Genomic DNA, 27,640 nt, shown 5'->3' with positions numbered 1-27,640 from the left:
AGTGAGAATGGGCAAGACAGAGGAAAGCTAATCATTCAAACCTCTGTAAATTCAAACATTCTGACAAATACAATTATTTTGAATTACATTGAATAAAATCTAAGCACTCAAAAGATATATTCTTCTTCTTCTCCTACTGTAGGTACCGTGGTGCTGTGGCTGCAGGTCATGGTGGTGTGTGTAGACTCTCTGATGGGTGATCATCCTGGGGGGGTCTTGTCTGTCAGGGGGAGGGGGGCAGTCTGGGGGGGTCCTCACTGGGCTGACGCCAGCAGGTATGAAGGGGGAGACCAACCTGTGAAGAAGGGGGTTCGGCATTGGAAAACAGAAACAAGAGGGAAGAATGTTGATTAGAACAGCCGTGGCTGTGTGACCTTGCGTCAAAACATAAAGAAAGCTTGGGAGACTGATGCCTTGCCAACAGTCTCATTCTCACTAAAACCAGAGCTAATTCATAGCGAAAATTCATATGAAGCCGTTTCTGAAGTATGACATCGTCAACATATTTAACACATTGTAAATCTTAAAAGCGAACATTTCACCCAGAGGGGGGGATGCTATGCTGGCTTGCTTTGTAGCGTAGCATCCATCACCACACAGAAAGAATGCGCTGACTATGCACACACAGTACTCTGACTCAACATGGAAATGTGTGACTCAATGGAGCCAAGTTTAAAAAAAAAAAAAAAAAGAGGCACATGGAATCTCTCTCAAAGGAGTTAGGATGCTAAAACCCAGTATGGTATTCATATTTGCGTTTCTTCCCTTCAAAGAGCACTCAGCATTTCATGTGGGCCTGAGAGCTCTCTTGGATGATGTAGCGTTTTGGTCCCTCAGGGGTGAGATGGCCTCGGTTTCTACTGGAGAGATTTTAGTGGGGTTCATAAACAAGCCAGGCCTTGTCAGAGTCCCTGACATCTGCTGGCCCACTGCTGGGCCACACTCAGATCTGACCAGCCATAAAAACAGGGAAATGTTTGGAGATTTCCTTACATTTCTATCATTTATCTTCCCCGACTCTTTTTATTGGCCATTTCCCATGTCAAAAGACATCACCTTAAATCTCACAAACCGTGTTTCTAAAAGAGAAATACCATAAAAGCCAACATGGAATCAGTTGTCCTTGTTTGTATTCAATCTGATATAAGTTACAGATGGCTGCGGGTTAGAAAGGTAATAAAAAACAGGCTTTGTATAACGTTACGTAAACAAGGTGGTCGTTGATATACTACGGCTGTTGGAATATATGTGCATTGCTGTGCCATTATGACTGTGGGTTCCAAGAATTCGGCACGTCTCTGAATTCCATTTGACTTATCCAAAAAAATGATCATCTAACAACTAAGTTGAATAGCTTTGACCTGAACTATAAACAATGCTGCCTGTTCCACCGCTTACATTCTTGCAATGTTGCAGCAACATAGCAGAGATGTTTGAGCTGTGTGCTACGCGGGCCTGCTCCCTCGATCTGTCCTTTGCGGTCCGAATGCCCGTACTTTTGAGTTGCCATGCGTTTAACAGAGAGAGCCCAGTCCCCGGGGAGAAGCTGTCAGCACAAACTCAGGAAACAGTTACAGTGTTCATATTTTTACAGCTTACCAACCCCCCCCCCCCCCCTCTCTCTTGCTCTCTTTACGCACGGTCCAGAGTGAATCACTACCTAACCACTGCCAGCTGCCTTCCCACGCAGGAGTCAGCAGGAATGAGAGGAATCCTTCATGCGGCGTATAAAATCTGACTTAGTCATCTTACAGATTATATACACATCAAATTTAATCATACTAAACCCAGACATAAATCTATGGCTGGTTTTCAATTACATGGGAGTTGGATGGATCCAAGGAGGGGATGAGTAGGGTGGCCATGGTGGTGCCTGTGTGTGTGTGTGTGTGTGTGTGTGTGTGTGTGTGTGTGTGTGTATATGTGTGTATGTGTGATCAAAACATACAGTATCTCATATATCTCATATAATATTGACTGGACAATCTTGACCATACCATGTACGTGACTCATATGACATAGATCTATTGCTTAGTATCAAAACCATTGCCTTAACTATAGCTACGCTCATCTGTCAGTCGGAGATATAAATAGTCAACTGTCCTTTACTCCCTCTCCCTAAAGCGGGTGTTTATAAAAGACTTTCTGTTTGAGACCCATCCCAGTTTTTCTCATTTCCCTGATGGATACACAAACCTAAACCAGCCCCTGTACCCCTCTTCAGACCACAGATTACACACACACACACACACACACACACACACACACTACACATCACAAATGCATGCTGACAGACACATTTCAACATGGGCCTCACAAATCCCAGCAGTATTAAATAATTAAAAGGACTTAAAATGCCTCGTTTCAGCCAGTGTAAACATACACTCAACTATGAGGTCAGAAAATGATCCCCGCTGCACAGTGAAGCAAAGATAATTTACTTTAAAATGTTTAATGTCTCACTAAACCGTTTGGGGAAAAACAAGTGCTTGTCTGCTATTGGCTTTGGCAAGGCATCATATACTGTTCTAACCACAGGGATTCAATGAAATGCATGCTGCTTTTTAGGATAAATGTAAATGGCCAGATTGTACCTTTATGTACATTGCTATATGGACAGAAGGTTCTGTCCATGTATGTTCCCAGGCTATTTGGTACAAGAGACATCAAGTAAATGTGCATAAGTATGCATAAGTAGACTGAATACATATAAATACTGATACATACATATAAAATACTGACACCAGTGTCCTAAAGGTGTTTATTCCATGTTATCTGATCTATCCAACATATATTGTATCTCTGCCATTATTCTTGCTCCCAGCATCCGGTGGGAAATCTGTCATTAAAGTGCTCCAAGTGCCAATAACAATTACACGCAATCCTCAAATGACCGTCTTACAAATAGATGATTGGATGATTTGGATCCTAAATTGTGCGCTGCCCCAGAAAATGTCAGCTGTGCCTCTTCAGATGTCCCAGTAAGACTAGAATCCGTCTCAGTTTACAGTACATGTAATTTCTGTGGGCTCCAATCACCCAATTAGTGTCACCGCAAAGCTCTGTCTCCAATTCTGATGATAATGTTGTTGGCCTGCTCATGTATGCGTAGGCACACATCAATGTCTTTCATTCCGGGGCAGTTACCACACAGTAAGTCCTTCTTTGAGAGGCAGATCAAACTAAGCATGAGATTTTTTAATCTGTGTTTGAGGGGTGGTGGATGCTGCTGCGATTCAGATCTGCGATATAGAAATTATAGAGTTTCCTGGAAATAGTTCTTGAAATGGTAGCCTAGAGAGGCCACCAGTGTTATCATATAAGTATAACTCTGTCAATTGCTGCATTGGAAATTGTCCAATACTTTAAATTCACTGAATTGACTCTGCTAAAATAAAATCAACATCATTGCTGACCTCCAGAAGGTCATCAGGACGTCTCTGGTAGTTGCTACTTACCCCTCCCTAGTGTTCCCCTGGGTGTTCCCCTGGGTGTCCAGTGGAGAGAGGGTGTTCTGAGGGCTGCTGACACTGAAGTTCCCCTCTAGGCCCAGATGTCTGGAGCAAGGGTCCAGAGCTGGAAGGAGAAGTCCAGAACCAGCTCTTTTATGGGGCGCACTGGAGACAGAGTATAAGCCTGAAAGACAAACTAAATGTATTTAGCAAAACACTTACGGATATTCCAACCATTTAGATGATGGGTATCAAAGCGTAATTTACCCAATAGGAATAGAAAATGGATTAAAAACAAATTACACGCAAAGTAATACATTCTGATTATGAATGATATATCAAATTGCTGGAGATTGTCTATTGATATAGAACGCAGTCCTCTCTCTTGGGTATTTCTAAAGTTTAACACACTGACAGCTTGTTTCTCTCTGAATAAACATAACTCTTTGTATGCAGCAGCCTAAGGCTTTCCCCCAACGTCTTTCAGGGTAAAACGGTGAGTTAGTCTGAGGTAATAGGCATGGACAGCTCTCCTGGACGTTCACTTCTCTCGCCTGCCAGGGGAGCTTCAGTGTATCTGACAGCTTCTTGAGTTGGTTTCAGCCATTCAATAAGAAGAGAAAAAAGGTTGGCTGGAAAAACATCTTTAAGAGTGTGAGGGACAGGCGGAGAGAGGGCCAACATGCCCACAGTCAGCGCCCAGTCATTGGGCAAGGTAAACACTGGCATGATGAGCCAGAGGGAAGAAAGGGGGAATAGGGAAGGAGTAGGTGAGAGCGAATGAGAGAAAAAGAGAGACAGAGTGAGGACCTTTAAAGGGATTTTCCAGCCCAAAAACTTGTTTTCCTGGTTTGGCCCTGATCTTGGTTGTAGTTGATTAGCCTAGACAGTTTTTTGGTTGCATATTTTGCTTCCTTGGATACTGAATAGTCATATTTTGGACCCCATAGTCCATTCATTCTGGAAATATGTCCAAAACACTTTGCAGACACTCCAAACCAACTAATATTATGACAGAATCCCCATCTAAAGCATTTTGTTGTCATGGTAACAAAATACAGTGAAGTGACTTTTCAAAACTTGAATGCAGACAATGTCTTCAGATGGGGATTCTGTCATAATATTAGTTGGTTTGGAGTGTCTGCAAAGTGTTTTGGACACATTTCCAGAATGAATGGGTCCCTATAGGGCCCAAAACATGACTACTCAGTATCTAAGGAAGCAAAATATGTAGCTTCAAACCAAACAGGAAAATGAAATTAATTGGGTGGAACATCCCTTTATTAGTTTTAATGCTCATTTCTTTGTTTTAATGAGTTTCATGAGGGAGATCTGAGGTCATATGTGGGGCATTCCCATTGCACTTGTGTTACCTGTAATTCTCTGCACACCTGTAAACTCATCCAGGCCTGGTATTGGGGATCTGGTGCCTCTACTGCCGTCTGGAAACTGCAAGGAGGGGACAGATCCGTACAGATGCTGTCTTGCCAAACATTCACTCAGGATATCTGACTCCAATCGAGATTGCACCTGTACCTGCCACACAGACAATGAGACAATGCAGAGAGAATTCTGTTTACAAACCTAGAAACACATAACCGATGTATTACCTTGCATGAGTACACTAAATTAGCAAAATGGGGGTACAATATGAGGAGAGAAATCCCCAATATAGTTCTCCATTTAATTTGCTTTTGTGTCCATTTACAAGGATATGTGGCATACAGGACAGGGTTTCTGGTTCTCGTTTAGTTGTCCGACAACATTACAATGGAATGCTCCATGAACATTTTAATTAGGCCAATGTTCCAAAAGTGTCCTGACAAGGTCAGAAGAAAACCATCTATTATAGAATATTCAAGGAGCATATCCCTGGGGATCTTAAAACATAAAGCCAAGCTTGATAGCTTCTGGACTGTCTCTCGAAGGAACTTTCTAAAGACACCAAAAAAAAGGGTAAAGGAATGTTACACTATGCCTAACTCTACCAAACACTTCCTCCAAACCAAGCAATATTTTTTTAAATAAGAACTTCAAAAGCAGTGACACACCACTTCCAGGAAACACATGCTGCACCACTGGATGTATAGTTAAATTAATTAATTGCTTGTTTGACATTTGAAAGTTCCATCTGGTCCGATGGGGGTTATTCTGGTCCACAGCTTATTAGCGATGTCACAACTTACAAGCACACGTGTTTCTGCTTTAAAACACGAAAAGGCCTGGGAATACACTGAGGGCTACAAACTCATCCATGTGCAGTTTGAAAAACAAACAAGTCCAGATAACTCAGAACAATAGGCCCCCTATTCTGACTTCCAAGGAATAATGTTCTGCATTTTACTGTATTTCATCTACCGTATCATAAATATACAACAACCCTGTTTTTTTCTATCGCTCCCCCTCTCTCCCTGCTCTCTCTCTCTCTCTCTCTCTCTCTCTCTCTCTCTCTTTCTCTTTCTCCGACACCCTCCCCCCCCTCCCCCCCACCTCCCTTTATCTCTCTCTTGTAGCATGAGTATCTGTGTTGGTACCTTGGCCTCCCGTTCCTGATGGCCCTTGGCTGAGTGGGCTTTGACGTGTTTACGTAGGGAGCTGGGGTCCGTGTAGCGTTTGGTACATCCTGGGATCTGACAGGCGTACGGCTTCTGTACGGGGCCATAACAGGGACAACAGCGGTGTGACAGAGTGAGAGACAACGAGAAACAGAATGAGAGGAAAGAGAGAGAGAGTGAAAAACAGGTGTGAGAGAGGGAAATGCGTGTAAAACATCTGTGTTGTAGAAAGCTAGAGCAAAGTTTACTGACCCACCAGATGCTTCACAGAATGACAGAACGTTCAAAATGAGGTTATAATTAGTTTAAGGAAAACTCTATTTATAAATACAGAATACAGTCACTGGTGATCCAGAATCACAAACGGATATGGTACAGGTGCAAAGTTATATACAATACAGTCGCTATGTTTGAAAATCTATGCTAATATTAGGACAAATATTAGGATTTGGGGAATCAAATTACAGCTGAATGTGATGTTGAATTGAGAAAGCATAAGCACACCTTTGTAAATATGTTGATGTAACATGTTATCTAACAGCCAGCTACCCTTATACTGTACCTTTCTGCTGAGAAGTCAGGGTAAATGAGAAAGAGAAAAGAGAGTAAGAAGAACAGTTCAATATTTGCTCTGTTTCTATATTTCTACATCATTTTACAACATTGAACTGAAATACAAGTTCATGAGTGTACATAAAATGAGCTCTTATAACCAATAAAATGTTCTCTACCTAATTACTGTAAGAAATTGTGCAATACTCCTGTGTATTTTAATGTATGAAATACACTTAAAAGAACTGAGAAATCATAGTTGTTGCAAAATACTACCCACAAAAATAAACTACTGTAATCCTATAGCTTTAACTGGGTGCACTATGTTGACATTCAGTGGAAACAGATATCACCAGCAGGCTGGCTATTACAAACCTTTATTGGCTAGTGTGAAAGCAGAAGGGAGAGAGAAAAATGCCCAACGCAATGTCTCTTAATCACACCACTGGGGCGCAATACCAGTGGCTTTGTTTTATCCCTAGTCATTAAAGTGAAAGTTGATATCTGCCCTCTCCTGGATCGTCAGTAAGTGTAAATAAAACCCCAGTGGTTTTGATGATAAATCTGGGAGAAGCGAGAAGGACGTTCCTTCAGCACGTTTGTGTTTATCAACAGAAATGTCCCTCATGGATGTCTTTACACTAAACATGCAACACAGAGGGAGGGATAGGGAAAGACAAAAATTGAGTATGTGCGTGTGTGTGTGTGTGTTTTGGGCTGGGGGGGGGGGGGGGGGGTTACGGTTCATAAATAATAATAATAATAGCATGACAAAAGGGCCTAAGCCAGAGAAGGTGAGTGTGTAGCTGTGTGCTTACTGTGTCCAGGTGAGTGCGTTGGTGCTTGGCCCGGTCGCTGGAGTTGCTGAAGGCTTTAAGGCAGCCCGGGTGCTGGCATATGTAGGGCTTCTCACCCGTGTGGCTACGCAGGTGGATCTTTAGGTTCTCCAGGCGGGAAAAGGCCTTGGTACAGCCCTCAAACTGGCAGGCAAACACACATAGACAGAAGTAAAAATGATACATATACAATCGAACATGCATATACACACACACACACACGCACGCACAAGCGCACACACACACACACACACACACACACACACACACACACACACACACACACACACACACACACACACACACACACACACACGAGACCCTGTAAAGAGTGTGATCCGAGAAGCTGTGGTAGGTTCTGGTAAAAGTGTTTCCTTTGGACACACGCCAGGAAAGTAGTGAATAACACACTCAGCAGGCACCCTGGCTGATGCCCCACAGGGACCTCAGAATACCATACCTGATGTCAGACTACTGTTTTATAGTATGAGAAGTTTGGTAATATTGTATACATCCCATATGATTATGATTGTTATGACTGCACTGTTTTTATACAACACACATTGTTTTCAGATTGTACCTTTTCAAGCTGGACCCAGGACCATAGTATCAAATAGTTTGTCTCTTTCTGCTTTTTGAGCCCCTGGTTTAATTTGGTCTCACTAATGAGTAGAATTACAATTACAATTACAATTACACTCACACACTCACACTCACACTCACACACACACACACACACACACACACACACACACACACACACACACACACACACACACATACGCACAAACACAATCACACACTACACACGCACAGATCAAAAACCTTTGATGTGAATATCACATTGTGAATCCAAACATTATTCAAGTGCCTCTGGCTTGCACCACCTAAAATAGTGGCTGCCACTTACTTTACTACCAAATGTCTCCGTCAATTGACCTTTCTGGGCCAACCGCACTCACGTCTGCTACCTAATACCTTCGCCTGAGACATTCGAAAGGAAATGTTTAAACAATAAATGACAGGAAGCAACATGTGTATTCAATCTTTCCTGCAACAATCACCCTATGGCTACCACAGTTTAAAGCATATGAAAAAATAAAGCGAATAAAACCATATCCATATGATTGTTCGTGCCTGTTAAGAAGAAACAGATTTCTCTACTACTTCATTGAGGGGAAAATTAAACACAGCTTTATCTAAGCACCCAGATTTAATAGTTTACAGTACGTACTTTGTTTCCCTGGCATGCCAGAGTGTGTGTCAGCAAATCTCCTCTGTATTTGAAATGGAAAGCCTTGTGCAAGAGGAACATTCTTTGTCATTCTCTTTCACATGCCATGAAGCTGATATAGACATTAATTCACACCCACGCATAAAGTCCAGAAAAACACACTTCCTCTAGCTGCAGATCTCCTTAAAATAAATCAAAACTTGCTTTATGGATGGTTTAAATGAGGTAGGGACAAAGTAGGCTATTCATTTTCTGCGAGCATCTTCTCTTGGCAAGACATTCTTTACTGTCCAGATGTTGTATACTGAAACAATCCAGTACTTTCTATCCATGCTGTCTACCTTGTACTAGACATTCAACAGACTTTATATGTTGTGTGAAAAGCAGTAAGCACTCAACCATTCTATATCATCATTACTGTACAGTGCATATAACATATACAGTACATTTGTGTCCAGAGCAAGCATTGTTCTCTTGGAATGCTCTACTGTATAATACCACTGTGAATTCAGAACTCCATTTGGCGAGATCCAAAGAGCCCTGACACTACAGTATGTGGACACGCATGGGCTATTCTTCCATAATTTACTTGTTTACAACCTGAGTAGCCTAATACATGTCAAATCTGGGATCCGACTTTATTTGGTGGGTTAACGAGCAGAATCCATTAACAAACACTGAGTTTATTCATACTGTACGAGGTATTCGTTTTCCATCATTGCAATAGGCATGACTTAATTTTCGTGTTTTGGCTCAGCCTCTTTATGAAATTGAATTACTTCGTCCACATCATGATTTAATGTGAGCTCTTCAAGCGAGACTAATAAGTCGTTCCTCTGGTAATGCTTTTTGGTGTTTATTTAATCTTATGAATCTGTCAGGAGGGAATGCTCTACAGTAATATTTACAAGTTGGCCTTAAAATAGGCCTTTTAATGAACTAATTTAATTTGATTGGGAATCTGTCCCTAAGTTTAAGTTTCTCACTGAGTTAAATATCAATGGGAGACTCAGGGTGATGACAGTGGTGAAATCATTGGGGAATGAAAAGAAACAGTTACATACACTATGGCCTCAATCTCAGATGGAGTGGTTTGGCCCATAACACAAGGTCATAAAATGGCAGAGGGTTTCCATCCCCCAAAAATCACTCAAGTTCCATTTTGTAACATGACTCATGAAAAAGGATGTCCTAAGGGCGTATCAGTTAGCTTATGTTGGGCTCACACCAGTAGAAAATGTCATATCTATATAGACTATAGTCTATAATATCTATAGGGAAATATGGACAGAAATGATGATGAAGTGATTTTGATATCTTGGAATGAATGAGTCAGTCAGCATATTTCAGAGTAAACACAGCTTCACAGGTGGTCTATTTCCGCTCATTTGAGGACTTAAACCTGAACCTTATGATCTGATGTTAGATGGATGGCATTCAGTTGTAATTTGACGCATGATATGGTCCTTATTTTTTCTGTTTCTTGTGTATGCTCTGCTCCTACAGTTGCCAGGGTTGCCAGACTCTTGGTAGATTGAGACCAGCCCTATGGTAACATCTTCCATTCATACAATGGAACCCACATTCATTCTTCATGTTTAGACTTATCCCATTGGCATGCATGAGTAAAGGAAACCTGACATCAGGAAAGGAAAACGTTTGATCATCACTCCTTTTCTCAGACATAGTCTCTCCATTACTGTGTCTAAACCGTCTGGACGAAGCAATGAGGTAAGGACAAAAACCCATTAAAGTTGATGCCATTCAAACCCTGTTAGAATGTCTACCTGCCCACATAATAGGGGAACAGTTGGATCACGCACTGTATGACCTCAGTAGCCACCAATGAATGGAAATGGCTACTTTTCATCCAATGCAATATCACCTCACTCAAATGATTAAAAAAAAAAAAAAAAAAAAGGTGTAAAGGTACAATTTGCCTATTTTTAAAATTTATTTTATTGACCTAATAGTGCATCAACGTAGATAAGAGGAGATAGACTCACCATACACTTGTTCGGTTTTTCTCCCGAGTGTACCCTCATGTGGATGAGCAGCTTGTAGCGGGCGTTGAAGGGCTTGTAGCGGCGGACGCAGCCCGCCCAGAAGCATGAAAACTCCTCCCCTTTGCGCTGGTCGATGTGTGCCTTCTCGATGTGCCGGACAAGCTCCTCCTGCTGGCCATAAGCGGCACTGCAATCGATCCATTGGCACGACTGGCCAGACTGGTCCTCTGTTGCCCCCTCTCCTGGTGGTCCGAGGAGCCTCCCGGGTTGGTGAGGGGGAGAGATGCTGTCTTTCCCAGGGTGACTGACCACAAGGCCCTGCTCTCCTCCCATGTGCTGGTTCAGATGGTACAGCTCTCCCTGTTGGTTGTTGAGCTGAAACAGCTCCCCCTCACATGCTGGGAACTCATCTGTTGGCTCCTGTTTCAGTTTGGTCACGATTGTCTGGTACTCTTGAGGCTGCTGTTGCTGCTGCTGCCTCAGGGCACCCTTGGTGTAGGACATTGGGGGTCCAGGGCTGGCATGAAGAGGGGAGCTCAGTACCTCTGAAGCGGAAGAGGGCAAAAACAAAGTGGATGAAGAGGAGGTGGAGGAGAGAGAGGATGAGGGGGAGCAGAAGGATGGAGAGGGGGAGGAGGAGGAGGAGGACAGCAGGCAGGCTGAAGGGGTGGGTGGGCGGTAGCTCTCCAGTCTCAGAGGGCTAAGTTTGGGGCATGTCTGTCCTGTTGGGGCATAGCCAGCCAGATTTCTGTTGATATGAGACCCAACAGCCTTGTAAGATGAGCAGAGGATGGAGGTGAGGTCCAGCCCCAGGGAGGTCAGAGACAGCGGAGCCCTGGGAAGACGACACATACCCAGGCCCCCTGAGTGGACTGATGGCCCAGAGTGACAGAAACCTCCAGGGGACAGTGGAGCCTCCGAGAAGGCCTCAGTGTTGTCAAACACACTGCCAAAGCCAGGCAGAGTCAGCTGGATGTCTGGGGAGTCCAGGTCCGGGGGCCCCATTCTGGCCCCAACCACCTCTCTCCCAGGAGAGGATCCTGTATGAGTGATGTTGAGGTCCTTCGTGTTAGATGTTATAGACCACACTGTTTAAAAAGCGGTCCCCATCATCACTGGAAGTTTTCAGAGAGCGGAATGACCAGCTGATAAAATTCAATTGTTTTCAGTTGGGAAATGAGAATCTGTCATCTTCAGTGGAGTCCCTCAATGGCCCCTGAAGGCCTTGGTGGTGCAGAGAGCGGATGAGGTAGAATGCAAGTCAGTCAAACCTCTGAATGTGTTGCTTGACATCCTCATTTCGGACAAAGTTGTGGCGTTCGTTGGTAACTGCATCCTTAGCTTCTGTCACATACTCCAACTTGCTGCCAGGTCTAACATTCTCTTTGTTCACTGTGGGGTAGAAGAAAAATAACTAAGTTCTAGGTGATACACAGTTTAAACACATTTAGACATACTGAAATTGACACAATGCTAACACACGGATGTCATTGATGAATAAATGCAAGGTTATTTACAAAGGCCTCCATTCACACCAACATATGGACTGCCATAGTTTTGGTACAGCAGATCGGTACAGTAGAGTTAAACACATGGTAGGTAGGCCCAGGGGGAACTGTGCCACACTGTAAACTCACCCCTCATTTCCATCCTCCTAGAATCCTTGATCCTCAACCATTAACAGCTAATGGACCAAGGTGACCATTCCTAAAGGTCAGGCCAAAAATCAAATGGCAACAAACAAGACAGTGAAACCCCTTGTCAACAGCCGTCCATCAGAATGGACCTGAGTTTGGCTCTCTGCGTCGAGTGTATATTTTGGTTTCCTTTGAGGTGCTGTGTGTTGCCGGTTCATTATAAGAAGCCGTTGGGGTTGGGACCACCCTGGCTCAGTACAGGGGAACAGGCAGACATTTGTACCACAGCAGATTGCCTGGAACCTCCTCCAGATGAGGCTGCTGGTCCTGGAGCCGGTGCAGAGAAGGCGGGTAATGGACCAGATCTCACCACTGACTAACCAGCAGAGCACCAACAGAGAGGCAGCTTGGACACAGAGGTCTCAGAGAGGTCTTGACCAATCGGACAGTAGATCGACTGTGAAATTGTCTTTATAATGGGTAGGTTGGTCATAGTTCTTCTATGTTGTTTGTGTGTATAACAACAATTGATGACCTACAGTATTTAAAGCAAGAACTACAATATTCAAATGATTATCACAGAGCAGCTAGTCATATCAAATATTCTGTAGGTGTCTAAGTGTGATTTACATGTGGTTTGCTATCTCTGGGTGCCTGTTATGCTGTAAAACCACAGTATCCTTGCTAAAATGCTCAAACTGATGAGTATGTAAACTTCACCCTGTTCATTAGCGGAGGATCGAGGCAGTAAGTGTAGGTTTATGTCCATAGTTTCCTGGTATACTCTGTTTAATAGTTTTATGATTCTTCCCGTAAATTACTGGAGTTCCCCACACTAAAGTCATGGAGTGAGCGGTGCCAGGGGAAATGTGGTTTCGATCCTAATTAGAGAGGCTGCGAAGGACTAAACGTGTCTACAAGCTAAACGTGTCTACAAGCTGAGCAGGAGAATGTGTGTGTTTGGTACCATTCCTCATTCCATTCCATGCATTACAATGAGCCCATCGTCAGATTTACACTTCCACCAGCCTCCACTGTAGTGGAGGTGGTTTCGTGAACTATGGTGGAGTAACCTTGCCTGAGACCTGAAGACTTAGGGGGGCTAACACAGTCTTGTGGCGCATAGATGACATAACTAATAACTGTCTTGATTAAGTCATTTATCATTCAGGATGCAGGGTTCAGATGTATGGAAACGGAGTGGGTTGTAGTTGCACAGATGGGCAAAAGGGTTAGGATTTTTCTTCTTTTTTTTTTTAAGCAAGGCATCTATTAAAAGCAGCTTTGGTATCAATCCAAACAGAAGCGACCGACAGTAAAAAACAAAGAAAAGTTTCTCACAAAGTCTCTATTTAGCAAGCTATCAGTTTAACTGATTTTATGAAATGGCAAATCATCATGGGATTTATTCAAAAGACATTTTCACTGAGGCTTTCTAAACACAGCTGTGGCATTTCAGGACACGCAAATGTGTACTTGTCTGAACAATAAATATCTTGGTTCTTGAATTAAACTTTCTTTCCTGTGCTGTCAACTTTGTTCAACTCAAAACCACAGAAACATGAAAAAAAATAACTCTTCTTCGCTGAGAAAAGTGATGAGAATATGCTGAAGTACTCCCAAAGCCAATTCCAATAACCATAAACTAAAATTACAGTAAATGCTCTTGCTATGTGCCATTTAAAGTCATAACTCAAGAGTGTATTTGTGTTTGCGAACAAGCGCCAATGTTTAGCTGGTCTGTAGATATTTCTGCCCTTGGTAATGCATGTAAAATGTTAAACTAGATGCAGAGAGAAAGTATCGTAAAGCATCAGTCTCATGGGAACATTTATAGCAGGTGGTTGGCAATAATGTAGAGAAAATTGGCTTAATAGTTCCTGAGGGGAATATATAATTTTCCTAAAGCGGTCTTTGAATTAATGTTTTTATAAAGATGAAACAAGAAATTGTCCTCCTAAGTGTAAAGGACCTTTAAATGGACAACTGTTTTGCTCAGTTTTGACAGAGCTCAAAAAACTAACTCAAAAAACAAGTGTGAAGAATGTTTACGTGTCATATACTTTCTAGCTGCACATGTCCAGCTTTCACTTGCCTCCTTTATACCAAAGCAAAATGTTTACAAATCTGACAAAAACGCCTGAATTCAAACATCAGCACACTCAATGAATGTGTTTCAGCATTGAGTTGGAGCACATCCATGGCTCTGGCTGGCCACATCAAGTGTGTCACTTTTCTACATCAGGTGTTGTGTGACATGGTTTACATCTGTCCAGACAGGCAGGCACTGAATGAAACAGTGTACTGTGAGAGTGGCATAAGCACAGACATCTGACCACAGATTAAACACACACACACACACACACACACACACACACACACACACACACACACACAAACACGCATGTGTGCACACACACAAACACACACGCATGCATGCGCACACACGCAAACAGACAGACAGACAGACAGACACACACACACACACACACACACACACACACACACACACATACCCACAGTGTGTTGGTGCTTTAGAATGACACACTCTAATTATGTGTTGATGACCAATAGTATGTAGTGTTTATAATGTGTAATGGCGTACTTTAGGACTTTGGGATGAATTAGTGTTCATAGGGCTGGTGTGGAATGTAGTGACTCTCTCCTCCACTCTATGACCGAAGATAGGATGAGCAATGCCAGGACTTGACTGTGACTCTGGATTTTACAGACTAAAAATACAACGTTTGTGTGTGTGTGTGAAGGAGAGATAGAGAGTGAGAGAGCGAGAGAGAGCAAGAGAGAGAGCGAGAGAGAGAGAGAGAGAGAGAGAGAGAGAGAGAGAGAGGGAGAGAGAGAGAGAGAGAGAGAGAGAGAGAGAGAGAGAGAGAGAGATGCCTCCTCACCACAATGATGCTACAAAGTCGCAATACCACTTACAAAGCAAGAACAAGGAAAACTACATATTTATATAAAAGAGGTTTACATAGGGAATAATACAATAAACACTGACACAACGGTTTGGCTTGCTGTACGTAAAGAGCTGGCATACCACACTCTGGCAGCTGCAACTGGTCAGAGAACAATGGACTTCAGTAAAGATAGAAAGCAGAGACATGGACAGTTACACCCAAGGGTTGACTCAACCAGTATAATTACCTTCATGTGGCTAAATGCTGTCGCCCAGTGTAAGTCATTTCAGACCAGCTCCATAACTGATTTCACCGGAGGGAAAATGGCCACTTCCAAAATCTATGAGAATGCAATTACTGGTAAGGAATGCATCATTTCACTGCATTTCAACCAAACATCATGGGATCATCACATTACAATAAGAATGTGTTTCCTCTGCAGTCTCGGCATCCATTTACTACAGTACATAACTGATCTCACACCTACTGGACATAGACAGTGTGATCTATGACAGCCACTCCATCAACCTACCGGCACCCCTCTCCCCAACTCCCCCACCCTGGCACACGCCGAGGTTTACAAGCAGGTGCAAATCTGTGAGAAAAATCCACTGTGTGCAGATGGCAGGAAATACCAGTTAAATGACAGTGGCCCGATCCAAACCACCAGACATGGAGACGTGTAGAGGAGTAGACACTCCAGGACCAACTATGGCCTCCTCATGGGGTGTAGCGTCTGCCAATGCCTTGAAATAAGAGCGGCTACATAAGACGTCTGTAAAAAAACATTTGATGGTCATTTGTGTCCGGTGTGATGTATTTTTAAGGGTTCTAACGGAGCTCTCCAAATAAATGTTTTGGGTTCAGTTACAGTAGTTGGTCCGACAAACCTTGAAAGAAACTCGGGCGATGAACTGAAAGTTTCGGCTTTTCACAGTGGGCTATATGCATACGGTAGTTTTTGCATGTGGCTCTTTCCCTGCTTCTACAGTAAGTTGTAAATCTGTCAAAGATAAAGAACAATTCACCTATATTCATTCACTGAGTTAAGCTAACGCTAAGCTAACGCTGTTACAGTACCTCCAGGCTCTGTTCTAATATATAACAATAATAATATATGCCATTTAGCTGACGCTTTTATCCAAAGCGACTTACATTGCAGTGAGTGCATACATTTCAGTATATGTGGTCCCAGCAGGAATCAAACTCACAACCTAAGCGTGGTTAACGCCATGCTCTACCAACTGAGCAGCAGAGGACCACATTCAGCAGAATATATATGCTCCAATACTACATGATGTCATAGGAGAGCTGATGGATAACAATCTGGTTTTGTTGGTCTGAAGTGATCTGGGGGAGTCGTCAGAAGGGTTTACGGGACCATCTATCAGGGAGAGAGGGCAGGGGAGAGGACAGGAGACAGACAGGGATGAGACAGGCAGGGGAATAAACAGAATATACTGATTCTGTATTTATAAAACAGAATATACAGTTGGTCAGGATCGTAAAACTATATATTGTATAAGTTTGCATTAACAAAGATCATGAGATGAATCCTAATTTACAACCCTTCCAAAGCTCACCATACATTCAAGGAGAAATCATTATGAAGAGTATGATTTAACTCTTACAGAGTTACATGTGCAGCATGTGGGCTATCTTGTACACTCCTCTGTCCAAGAGTCCTCTGAGCCCCGTCGAGAAGTAAACTGCACTCACTGCTGCTAAGCTACAGTATACAGCAATTCATAAACACGTATCCTGTCCTGTATTTCCAACAGGGGATCCAAAGCCTATGAAATGGTCTTGTTTTTAATTTCTCTTCATCCATAAACTTTGAAATGTGAATGTCTTTTTCCCCTGGGAAAGGATACAAAGAGAAAAGTGTGTATACATCTTCTCCACCTATTCAGCAAAACCTCATCAATCTTGACATTACTCCTTAACGTTGTGGTTTGTTGTGCTTGTATGTTAGTGTTAGGTGGCTTCCAGCGAAAATATTTGAACTTTTTTGCAACAGCTCCCACAGTTGAGCTTGGTTTGCTTTTCAATGTGTGTATCCCACTAACACCAACTACTTTATAGAAATGTGCAGTTATAGGAAAGGTGAGTTTTCCATGTAAAAATGATTTTATATATATATATATATATATATATATATATATATATATACACATAAATTCATATTATTATATATTAATATTATATATTTACAGACACACAGCCAACATATGTACCATCCTACAAACATCTGTAATTCCTTAACCAATCACATGAAACCTTGAACTACATGAACTATCAATATAAAGGTAAGATGTGGATATGGAGTTAACCATGACTGGCCCAAGGGCACCATGAAAATACCCCACCTATAGGGTTAGATAGATTATAGAGACAGTTTGACTATTACACTCTCAATCAAAACATTATGTTTTACTTACACACGTCACATCATATGACTCTTCCATTCATGATTCATATTTATATGCATTAAATAGTAGTGTTTGTTGAGCTGAAGTCAAATCTTAGCCTAAGGGAAGCTAAAGCTCCAGACCGTGGGAAAGCATTTTGTAACACACACACACACACACACACACACGCGCGCGCATGCGCATGCGCATGCACACTCACACTCACACTCTCACACACACAAACACACACACACACACACACACACACACACACACACACATACCGAAAAAAAAGATGCCAATCTTTAATGAAAAGTCTTGTAAAAACAGCCCGAAGTGGAGCATAGCAGGAGTTTACTACACAGCCTACACAATCAGTCTCCTCTACTTTATGGGTAACAAACTTTTTCCTGAGATATAGCTCATCCTTGTAATGTCTGGATCTCTTAAAATCCCACTGTTATTCCATGGGAGAATTCTGCCCAGATGTTATAAACCTCCTCAAATGTCTTCATTGCCTTGCATTGATTTAGTACACACAGTAAATAAAGCACATGAAGTAAAGAACATTCAGCATTCTCTGACTGGTGTGCATCAAATACATGTAGGTCAGAGGACTGAACTCAATAAATTGGTAAATTCATAAAAGAAACAAAAACACATCTGGTTTGGATGGTCTCTCCTTTGAATTCTGACGCAGATATTTTGTTTTTATTGAATTTACAAGTGACAATGCTTGGTTGTGTCACCCCAGGGTGTTGCAAAATAACACTTGTGGCCAACAAAAACATTTAGGGATTTACCAGAAATGTGCTTAAATGGTGCTGCTGACAAGTTCCAAGATGTAAGCTAATGCTATATTGAAGAAAAAAAATAATTCAATGTAATATTCAACAAAACACTTTTAAATATTAGAACATCGCTATTGACTCATAGGAAGCTGTGACCTAAGCTCTTCATATTGAGAAGGCTTCTCCACTTGGAGCTCAATGTTAGTGTTGCTTTAGAGACAGATGATAAAAACAAGTCCCAGCTCTTTCTCTCTCTGTGTTGTCTTCTACAGGCCAAATGTGCTAACCATATTTCCACCCCCTGCAAAGCAGTTTCATTCCAATTGCATCACATAATTCAGAGAACAGGCTGAACTGGTAAGCCTCACCACTGATGTGGAGAGGAAATTCTCCAATCATTTATCTGGCTAGTTCGCTACAATAGATTATGTAACTTTCTTTTTTAGATAAACCCCTTGCACAATAAAACTACTTATAGGATCAAAGCATACATTTACAATATTAGGTAAGGAACTGAAGGAAGATTTGTAAGTTTGTTCGAGGCCTAAGGCATCATCATTATAGATACAATTAAAATGTGTTTGACAAGACTAATACTGCCTGAATCTGGAGGAATCACTCACCATAAGCCTGTTTCCTGATTAAATGCTGCGAAAGTCACTTGTTACCAGTAAAACAATACCAGGTTTTGATTCACTAATCTAGGAACCCAGAATCTCAAGGAGAGTCTGATTTAGGAAAACTAAGGGGCCACTGGCTGCATGCACAAAAGAAGAGTGTTTAAACTGTTTCATCTGCTAGTTCACAAAACATCCGTGTAAGATAACTTTGAAAGATGCTTCGGATTAGTGGTAAACCCACAGGGGAACTCCTTGGGACAACTTCCTAAGGAGAAAGACTCTTAAGAAGCCTCAGATTTGGGACGCCCCCTCTTTTATGAATAAAACATCTGGGATGTTTGACTTTTGATGCAAAAACAACCGATCTAGGAATTATTGTATTCATTCAGCTATGTCATTGTTAAATTATGAAAGCTACATTGAGTTATTACTTTTTCACAAGCGCTCTTTTGACATCTCATCTATCCTGGCTGTCTGAAGGTCCAAAATTGTCTCACCCTTGTATCACAAGTATCTTGATGTATTCATGTATGTATTTGTAGATAACTAAGTAGCCTGTCTATGAATCTATGATAAACCTTTTGCTCTCATGCACTTTTTTTTTGCTCGAAAAATTTATTTAAACAGAAATGAGCAATTTAAATTAGGCCTATACCGTTAATCATGATTTGGTGAACTAACTTCTGCAAATTAGAAGAAAATACATTTTAAGACCAATGTTTAAGACACTTCAATAGTTACTCACCTTCAGATGAAAAGGAGATGCCCGTTTACTATGCAATAACATTATCCGTATCGTCGACACAAGTTCTACATCACTCCGTGGAACTGGGATAGTCTATTCATTGTATCTCCGTTGTTACCGTCGACCGTCCGTGCTTTCCCATGTGATACACCGCGACACGCGCCAAATACTACAAGGGTCGTGTAGACTGGGGGTGTGTGACAGACTATTCTCGACTTGCATCCATACAGTTGTGAAATATGGCCAAACTTTTTTTTGTGTGTGTGGGGGGTGTGTGAGTTATTTAAATCAGTTAAACTGAAGACATACTTAAGTTGTGAGTCTTCTTGCTACTGCACAAACTCATAGGGAAACTTTCGGAAAATGGCAATACTCTCCATACAGGTACTATGACCTACGTGGTCCGTGTCAATTGAATGTGCACAGCGCCCTCTGTCGCGCAAAATCGTATTTTTACAGATTTATTTACAGTTTACATACAAACGCATCTTTAGAAACCATTTTATATATTCACCAGGTGGGCATATCCATTCGGACCGCGCTGGTAGTGACATTTGAAAGATTCTCCACCTATGTACCACAATCATATCACCATTCATTAGAAGTGAGGAGCCAAATAAAACAGAAAAGGCTAAACTTTTCCATGAATGAATTCAATCCATACATACACATACACAAATATCAACATATTTAACATTATCAACAAGCTGATAACAAAAGCCTTCATAAGACAAAAGAAACAAACAAAATAACAAACAAAGTAACAGACATAAGAAACCTTTTTTTCCCATGCTTGAAAATGAAATCCTGGTCCAGATAATGAAAAACAAAGCCAGATGTGTAAAATAATTCCATTGGTTTTTCTATTAAACACTACATTTGTGTGTTTATTTTAGCTATGACATAAATACAGAAGTGGCCTCTTTTGTCATCATTTGTTCTCTACAAACAACACACAATGTTTAGAAATCTAGAGAGATGAATGTAGATTAATTAAACAAGTACTGTATTTAACCAAAACCACACTATCATGATTCAAATGGCAATGCAGGTCACCCTTCTACAACTCATGTCAAGTCCTTGCTTGAATTTGTTTGCCCCCCCGTGACATTTAGTCCTGCCATGAAATTAAAAAGAGGCACTTGGGAAGGGTGTTCACTCTGAGCCATAGACACACACAGGCTCCAGTTGCAGAAACACACTTTAGTGTTGATCCAACACTTTTATAGCAGTGGTCCAGAAGAGCGGCAGCCATGATGGAAGTGTGTGTGTGTGTTACTCCTTGTACTCCAGAAAGTGCTGCAGTCTCTTTCGATGCTCTGTAGACATCTGTACAGCACTGAGGACATAGAGGACAAGTGTGAGACACAAGGATATATTAATATATATCTATATCTATCATGCATAAACTGGACACAACCTTCACAATAACACATTCTATCATATACTACAAAAGAATAACATAAACCAATTGTCTCTCTCACACACATACACTTTAGATTAATATCAATACAAGCGGGTCTATCGGACGTGGAAGCCTTACTTTAAGTGTTCCCCAAAGGTGGAGGTTATCCGGTAGACAGCAGTCTTGAGTGTGGCCCTCAGGGCGAACCTCAGGGTTTTATAGGTGGAGTCCCCCATGCTGCAGGAGGACCTGGCTGGTTTACTGGACGCATGGGGCAGTTTGAAGTGTCTATCCACAGCCTAGAACACAGGAATGGAACAGCATGGTAGTTCAGTTGCAGCATGCATAGTATAGTGTCGACCTACTATATACACCTGACTTATAAATTGTTGATTTATGTAAAAGTCAGAGTTATATGCAGTTTTAGGGTTTACCGGTGAGGTTGTAGGTTTGTGACTATCATGTAATACTAGTATAATGGGTGTTACGCCGCGATGTCCCAATAGCTCACCTCTTGTAAGACCAGCATGCTACTTAGAATGCTTGGCAGCGTAGTCTGCACCACACCAAACCGGTCCTCTGAGTAGGAGGCGACAACCAGATGAGACAACCCTGGAATGAAGGCGAGACATTGGGGGAGAGATTCATTGCATGGAGTCTCAAGAATGTGATATTTTTCATTTGATAACACCCCTACCCCCCCAATACAAGCAGTTTTTTTTTGTGTTTTTTTTAACCTTCAAGCGCCCAAATGTGAGACTGGCTGTCAGCAAACAGGGCTTGACTGGAGGCTTCTGGAAGCTGGAGGGGAAACAAAGAGAGGAGAGATCATAAGTTATCGACAAGCATCATCTGATCAGAAGAGACACATCCCATGGTGCCAAGTGAAGGGGACGAAGCTACCCAGGTGACAATTGATCTACCAAATCAATGATTTCTGCCAATCATTTAGGCATGATTGATTATGAGTGATCACGCTGGCATGGCGTGTAGTCATGATTGAGCGTGAATCAAGCAGAAATTAAGGAATGTCTTGTGATTGGGTGGTGACAGGAGTGAGTGGTGACAGGATGAACTACATCTAAATCATGCATTACATCTAAGAGGATGACATGTACAAGACACTACGGAAAAGCAACTACGACTATGATACGGAAATATCATATATAATGCCATTTCTGTGACATTATCTATTTTTCTACAAAGAAAGGACTTCCACCAAAAACAGGATTGACTTCAGAATATTGTTCAGTTTATCACGCTACACTTTCAAGAGGCTGGGTAGATGAGTAGCAGTGAGTGATTAACTGCTGTTGGAGGTGAATAGGATATTCAACACCTGCATCCATCTTGAGACGTAACCAAAGTTATCTAGGTTAAATGAACCTTAGTTATACAATGTAACAACACACTCATGGCCTGATAAGTTAAGCTGCCACTTCAATGACGAATGCCTCGAGAGACTCTTGGCTTTGTTAGGAATGTCATCCAGATTGACTCCTTGCTTAATTAGTTATGTCTGTGTGGTGGAACTCCAATCTCAGGTGCTCTATAAGTAATATCTGTATGATGAGGCTCCTGGATCAGGCGATGAGGAATTAGATCGTTAGGGGTTGGGGTTAATCATGCAATGAGTCCCCTTGGTGTCCTCCAGTCTCTGATGGGCATGCAATCTTTGAGAGATTACTTACAACCTTACCTTGTTAAACAAATACATTATCAGCACCCGCTTTGAGAAGAAATGTTTAACCTGAATGGGACAATTAAGTGTGAAAATAGAGAAAGAGTTTAAGTGGTCTTTTTGATTCTTCTGATAAAACAATATATCACACGTTTCACTACAATCTGAACCATATATGGGATAATGTTAACCACAGTAAAATACTGGGGAGGGAGAGAACACTATAGTACCTGCTCCTTCCTGTTCTGGAGGAACTGGGCCAGGAGGCTGGGTTTCTGTGCTGTCTGGGTGGGGCTGGACGCAAGGGCAGGAGGGGACGGGGGACTGCTGCTAAGCTGAGAATCTGAAAATGGAGAGATGATTATATTGATTCATAAGAGGACTGGAGAAGCCAGAGGTTACACACATCTGTGCAGAAGTATTATACAACTACTACACCCTTTATTCAGTAAAGAGTTTGATCTCAGTGAGACTAACCTGGAAAAAAAAAGGTTAAATACATTACGATCATTTATAAATCCAATGCAAGGGGAGGGGAGGGGAGCACCATGGCTAAAACAGAGCATCTTAACAGAAGGACAATAGGCAACGTCAACATCTGCCAGGTGTGTCCCTCTCACCTGTGGAGGCAGACCAGAGTTTGGGGCCTCTCCTCATGACGTGTGGGCTCTGGACAGAGCCGAACCAGGGAGATGAGGGCTCCACAGGGCCAGTGAGGCGCTGCAGGGCTGGGGAGGCGAAGGGGCTGTCCAGGTCAGAGGTGAAGGGGGCAGTGAGGGGGCTGCGCAGGCCCCCCGTGGTGGAGCGTAGGAAGACTGAGCCGGGGGTTCTGATGAGGACACTGGGGCGGGGGGTCTTCAGATCCTCGCTCCCTGAAGCCACTGCAGGCCACAGGGAGGAAAAACAGAAGAGGTATTTTAAAGGTATTCCAAAGAGACTTTCCACATGCCGTCCTTTGCTCTGTCAACTGAGCTCTTGAGGTGAAACCCGAACATACCTTCAACATCAACCACCATCTGATACATTTGAGTCAGATTATTCTCTAAGACTGAGGTGAGAGACACCAGAATGACGGTACCTGAGCTTCCAGATGAGGCGGACTTCTTGTCGCTGCCAGTGGACTGGGACTTGGCCCTGCCATTGGTTGCTACTGTCTCATGATGTGCCACAAGCCTCTGTGTCAGGTCAGCCAGCAGTGACAGACACTCCTTACTGATCGCATTCCAGTTGTGAGGGTGACCACCTGGGGAAAACAGTCAGTATCAGAATTCTTTTATTTGGCTAAGTATATTTGCACATACAGGAAATTTACTTGGTGAGGTTGGTGCATGGGACATAAAAAAACTATTTACAAAATAGCAAAAATATTAGCAAAATTGCAATAACAAATTTACAAAATAGAACAATAAAACAATACATTTTGTAGGCTTTTTTTGAAAGGAACATTACTCTTCAAAATGCAGCGAGCCAGAGAGTTTCCATAGCAGTCCTACCTCCAATGGAGGAATAAGGACTAAGTGAGAGTGTGGGCGGCATGTCTGTTATCTTTCTTTGCAGGAAAAGCATGATCTCACCTGGTTGGCTGAGGCTGAAGACCTCAAGGCGCCGTGAAGGAGAATGCTGGGACAGCAGAGCCAAATCCTGCAGAGCTAAAAACTGAGATGGAGAGAGGGCTTACTGTCACAACAATATTCTTTGGTGAAAGACAAGCAAATCCTAGTTACTCATAATAGGAAATGGTGTACTTTTCCAATGTGTGACTCATTTCATAACATTTCTGTACGAGATTACCTTCAATATCATTGGCTGGTTGCCAGGGAGAACTTTGGGAAGGCACTGGTGGGTATCCTCAGTGAAGGTCGACTGCACAGGAAAACTGTACACCTGTAAGACAAATCATCACTCATATACTTTTCCATGGCACTTAGAACACAGTTATGAGAGGTGCAAATATGTTAATAGTACATTTATAGCAAAAAATGTAACATGTATTCCTATCGGTCCTGATCACTTCAGCAGAGATAATATCAGATTAACCCTAACCCTTGTTCGACACACCGCTGGTGCCCGTGGCCTGTTGACAACAGTGCCCCCTACTGTCAAATATAGAGAAAGTGCTTGGCAGTGTCTGGTAAACAAGGAAACAGTGAATACCTCTGTGACAAAGATCCTGAAGAGCAGCACAGTGATGTACCAGGTGAGCAGGAGAAAGGTGCCACTGATCCACAGGTGGTAGAGCAGGGAGAGGTCCAGCAGGCCAGCCACCGTGTCCAAGGAGTGGAGAGAGCTGGAGGAGACAAGGAGTCAGTACAGTGCCTTCTGCATTGATCATAGTACCATCATCTTACTATGCACAGCTGGTCATGTTGTGGGTGAAATTCCAATGCTTAAGTGAGATTAACCTGTTTAATTGAAGATCCAGTGTTTTACAGATCCATGCTCTTGGTGCATATCCTGTTAGGAGGGGAGAAAGGGCAGTTAACAACCAAGTCAGTCATTCACAGACAAACAGAACCTCAATTGATTCAGAAATTATTACTTACCTAAAAACAAGTACAGGACAAGGTAGTTCCTAGCTGAATACAGAGCTTGAGTGGCGCTGCATTTCACCACCAAGGGCAGAGTTCCTTTAAAGCGGAGGTACTTGAATTGCTGAAAAACACATCCGGCAACACAGTGATATTGTGCAAAACAACGATCATCGTCAAAGGCAACAGTAAAATCAATGACCAACAGTCAAAAGTCAACCAATAATCAACATTTATTATTTAAGACTAAGAGGCAACGGAAACAGACAGGAGCTGTACCTGGACACTGTGAAAAGACACATAGCTCATGTTGTGGACCACTCCCACGAGGCTGTGGCTGTATCCAATGAAGGCACCAGCCAGCAGCAGGAAGAGGTGGTACTCATTCAGGCACATCTGAGGACTACTACCACTGCATCAAAAACAAAACAGAGAGAGAAATGTAAGCGAACCTCTATCAAAACACCAAACATGTGAGAGCTCATTAATAATCAAGTGTATGTCAGGTAAACCTGTTCGTGTACGTGTAATGTCTCACCTTTCTCCCTGTGTGCAGGGATACCCCAAGGTCCGATATCGACCACCGATGGTAAAGGCACAGCACCAGGCCACTATCACTCCCATGACACAGTGTACCAGTGAGTGGACAAACTGACGAGGGTGGAGCAGCTGGCCCAAGAGGGCGATCTTTGAGCAGGCAATAGATGGGACAACTGGGGGGAGGACAATACCTTAAATGACTAATTATTAAACATAGCAATACAGTGAAGGAACAGAAGCAGTCATCTAATCCTCACTCAGAAACCCTTTACTACATCTTGTAGGTCTGAAAGGAGTGGATAGGTGGAAACAAACTAACATGCTGCTGGTAATAATGTTAATAGCTCCACCCAACACCCAAGAGTTGTGTTTCAAAATGGTCCCAGACCATCTCGACTCACCTGAGTAATACTCCAGGTTGCAGAAGCCAACCACCAGAACCACTCCACACAGCAGGATGAAGGAGAAGATGGCACTAGTACTAGTCAACAGCGCCAGACATTCTAGAGACGAGACAAGGAAAGACTGTCTGTATCAAACTAAACCCATGATATTGTGTCAGACGTGTGCCATGGTCATGGTCATGTTTAAACAACAACGTGGGTCTGTTTGCTTACCTGATATCCACTGGATGGGGTGGAACAGACTGAACCTGCTGAGGACTACAAATATGGCTGTGGTGGGGGGCAGCAGCAGCACAGACCAAGCGATACTGGCCACAGCTCTCCAGCATATCACCTGCAAACCAGCACACTCCCAGTTTAATGTCATGTTTACATACATGGTCACTCCCTGTTTACTTCTAACTTAGTTAAAGGACTATCCTTGGAAATTGAGAGCTAGCTACAGTTGTCAGATTCCATCACCGTCTGATCTCCACAGGCCAGCTATCACTCAAAGAACAGCGTTTGTAGAATAATAATTGGATTGATAGCTAACGTTAGTTAACTAAAGACAGGAAGCTGCAACAAGGTACCACTCGATGGCGTCCAAATCAATGTTGCAAAACAACATGATCAGACAACTTTCTGCTGGCCAACGACACTTAAGTTAGCTAGACAAACAATTGTTGGAATATTTCTCTGGTTACGAGTCTACGACAAAGAGATGGGAAAGCTGCGCCGGTGGGCTACTTTGCTAGCTGACTAGCGGTAGCTAGCTTGTTGTGTGTTTCAGCTCTGACAGGTTATTAACAAAGCGTTTAAAGACTTACCTTACGTACGAACCAACAACTTTGTTCAGCAGAAATCATGTTATTACGATGAAAGGGGTGTCTGGCACCTAAAATCGCTCAAAAATGAGTTGACAAGCTGGCAGGGTACATTCCATTCGGAGTTGAGCAGTTTCCCATATCGCGCGCCACATGCATTCAAAGGACCTCGTTGAGGCCCTGTTCAGAGTGCGTCCCTCGTACCGCCTGCTTGAACAAGCGACTCTTTTACCACATAGTGGGATTTCGTAGGAGTAATCTGATGTAGGTCACAGTGAACATGATAGGAAATGATCATTTTATTTTGTTTATGCAATTAAGTAACAGATTTATCAACAAAATGACCAACAATTTCCGCATGATTGATATCTGTAAATTATTTTAAAAATCAGCATTTGGATGAATTCAGTCAAAAGCTTTTGCTTATGAACTTAATTATGGTGAGCTAATACAAAAGTGATTATTACAGTGGGACATGCGGATGTATGTGGCCTATCAATAAAAGTGTACGCCTATTGATCAATC

At 42.4% G+C, this 27,640-nt stretch overlaps 2 protein-coding genes across 3 annotated transcripts; both read right to left on the bottom strand.

Annotated features, from left to right (window-relative positions):
• Positions 1 to 35: 35 nt before the first annotated feature.
• glis1a (GLIS family zinc finger 1a) lies at positions 36 to 11,640 on the bottom strand (the record flags this gene model as incomplete). The annotated part of the gene is made up of 8 exons (XM_083690452.1): positions 36 to 43; positions 147 to 295; positions 3,459 to 3,636; positions 4,826 to 4,988; positions 5,987 to 6,100; positions 7,378 to 7,539; positions 10,636 to 11,180; positions 11,490 to 11,640. The coding sequence occupies 8 exons, from the start codon at positions 11,638 to 11,640 to the stop codon at positions 36 to 38; spliced, it is 1,470 nt and encodes a 489-aa protein (XP_083546578.1).
• An 8,558-nt stretch (positions 11,641 to 20,198) lies between these two features.
• On the bottom strand, positions 20,199 to 27,254 carry ndc1 (NDC1 transmembrane nucleoporin). Of its 2 annotated transcripts, XM_083689755.1 has the most exons (18): positions 27,119 to 27,254; positions 26,523 to 26,643; positions 26,307 to 26,408; positions 25,904 to 26,078; positions 25,645 to 25,777; positions 25,381 to 25,489; positions 25,240 to 25,291; positions 24,992 to 25,124; positions 24,629 to 24,721; positions 24,412 to 24,493; positions 23,916 to 24,080; positions 23,458 to 23,718; positions 23,068 to 23,180; positions 22,856 to 22,906; positions 21,894 to 21,957; positions 21,668 to 21,768; positions 21,295 to 21,455; positions 20,199 to 21,090 (listed from the first exon to the last, which is right to left on the bottom strand). In XM_083689755.1, exons 1-18 carry the CDS (start codon positions 27,155 to 27,157, stop codon positions 21,027 to 21,029), a joined length of 2,019 nt encoding a protein of 672 aa, XP_083545881.1. In that variant the 5' UTR covers positions 27,158 to 27,254; the 3' UTR covers positions 20,199 to 21,026. The 2 variants fall into 2 exon arrangements, with proteins under 2 accessions (XP_083545881.1, XP_083545882.1); XM_083689756.1 differs by lacking the exon at positions 22,856 to 22,906.
• Between the last annotated feature and the right edge of the window lie 386 nt (positions 27,255 to 27,640).

This window comes from Argentina silus (genome assembly GCF_951799395.1).
Source record: "Argentina silus genome assembly, chromosome: 18".
NCBI classification, from domain to species: domain Eukaryota; kingdom Metazoa; phylum Chordata; class Actinopteri; order Argentiniformes; family Argentinidae; genus Argentina; species Argentina silus.
This window is presented reverse-complemented; position numbering and strand designations above follow the sequence as displayed.

Bases quoted from the DNA above. Each gene is read 5' to 3' on its own strand.
- ndc1 (XM_083689755.1), bottom strand. From the start codon at position 27,157: ATGATTTCTGCTGAACAAAGTTGTTGGTTCGTACGTAAG. The intron at 26,079-26,306 runs GTGAGTCGAGAT...TCCTCCCCCCAG, and splicing joins CAACCTGGAGTATTACTCAG to TTGTCCCATCTATTGCCTGC. The intron at 21,769-21,893 runs GTTAAAAAAAAC...CCTTCATTCCAG, and splicing joins TCACATTTGGGCGCTTGAAG to GGTTGTCTCATCTGGTTGTC.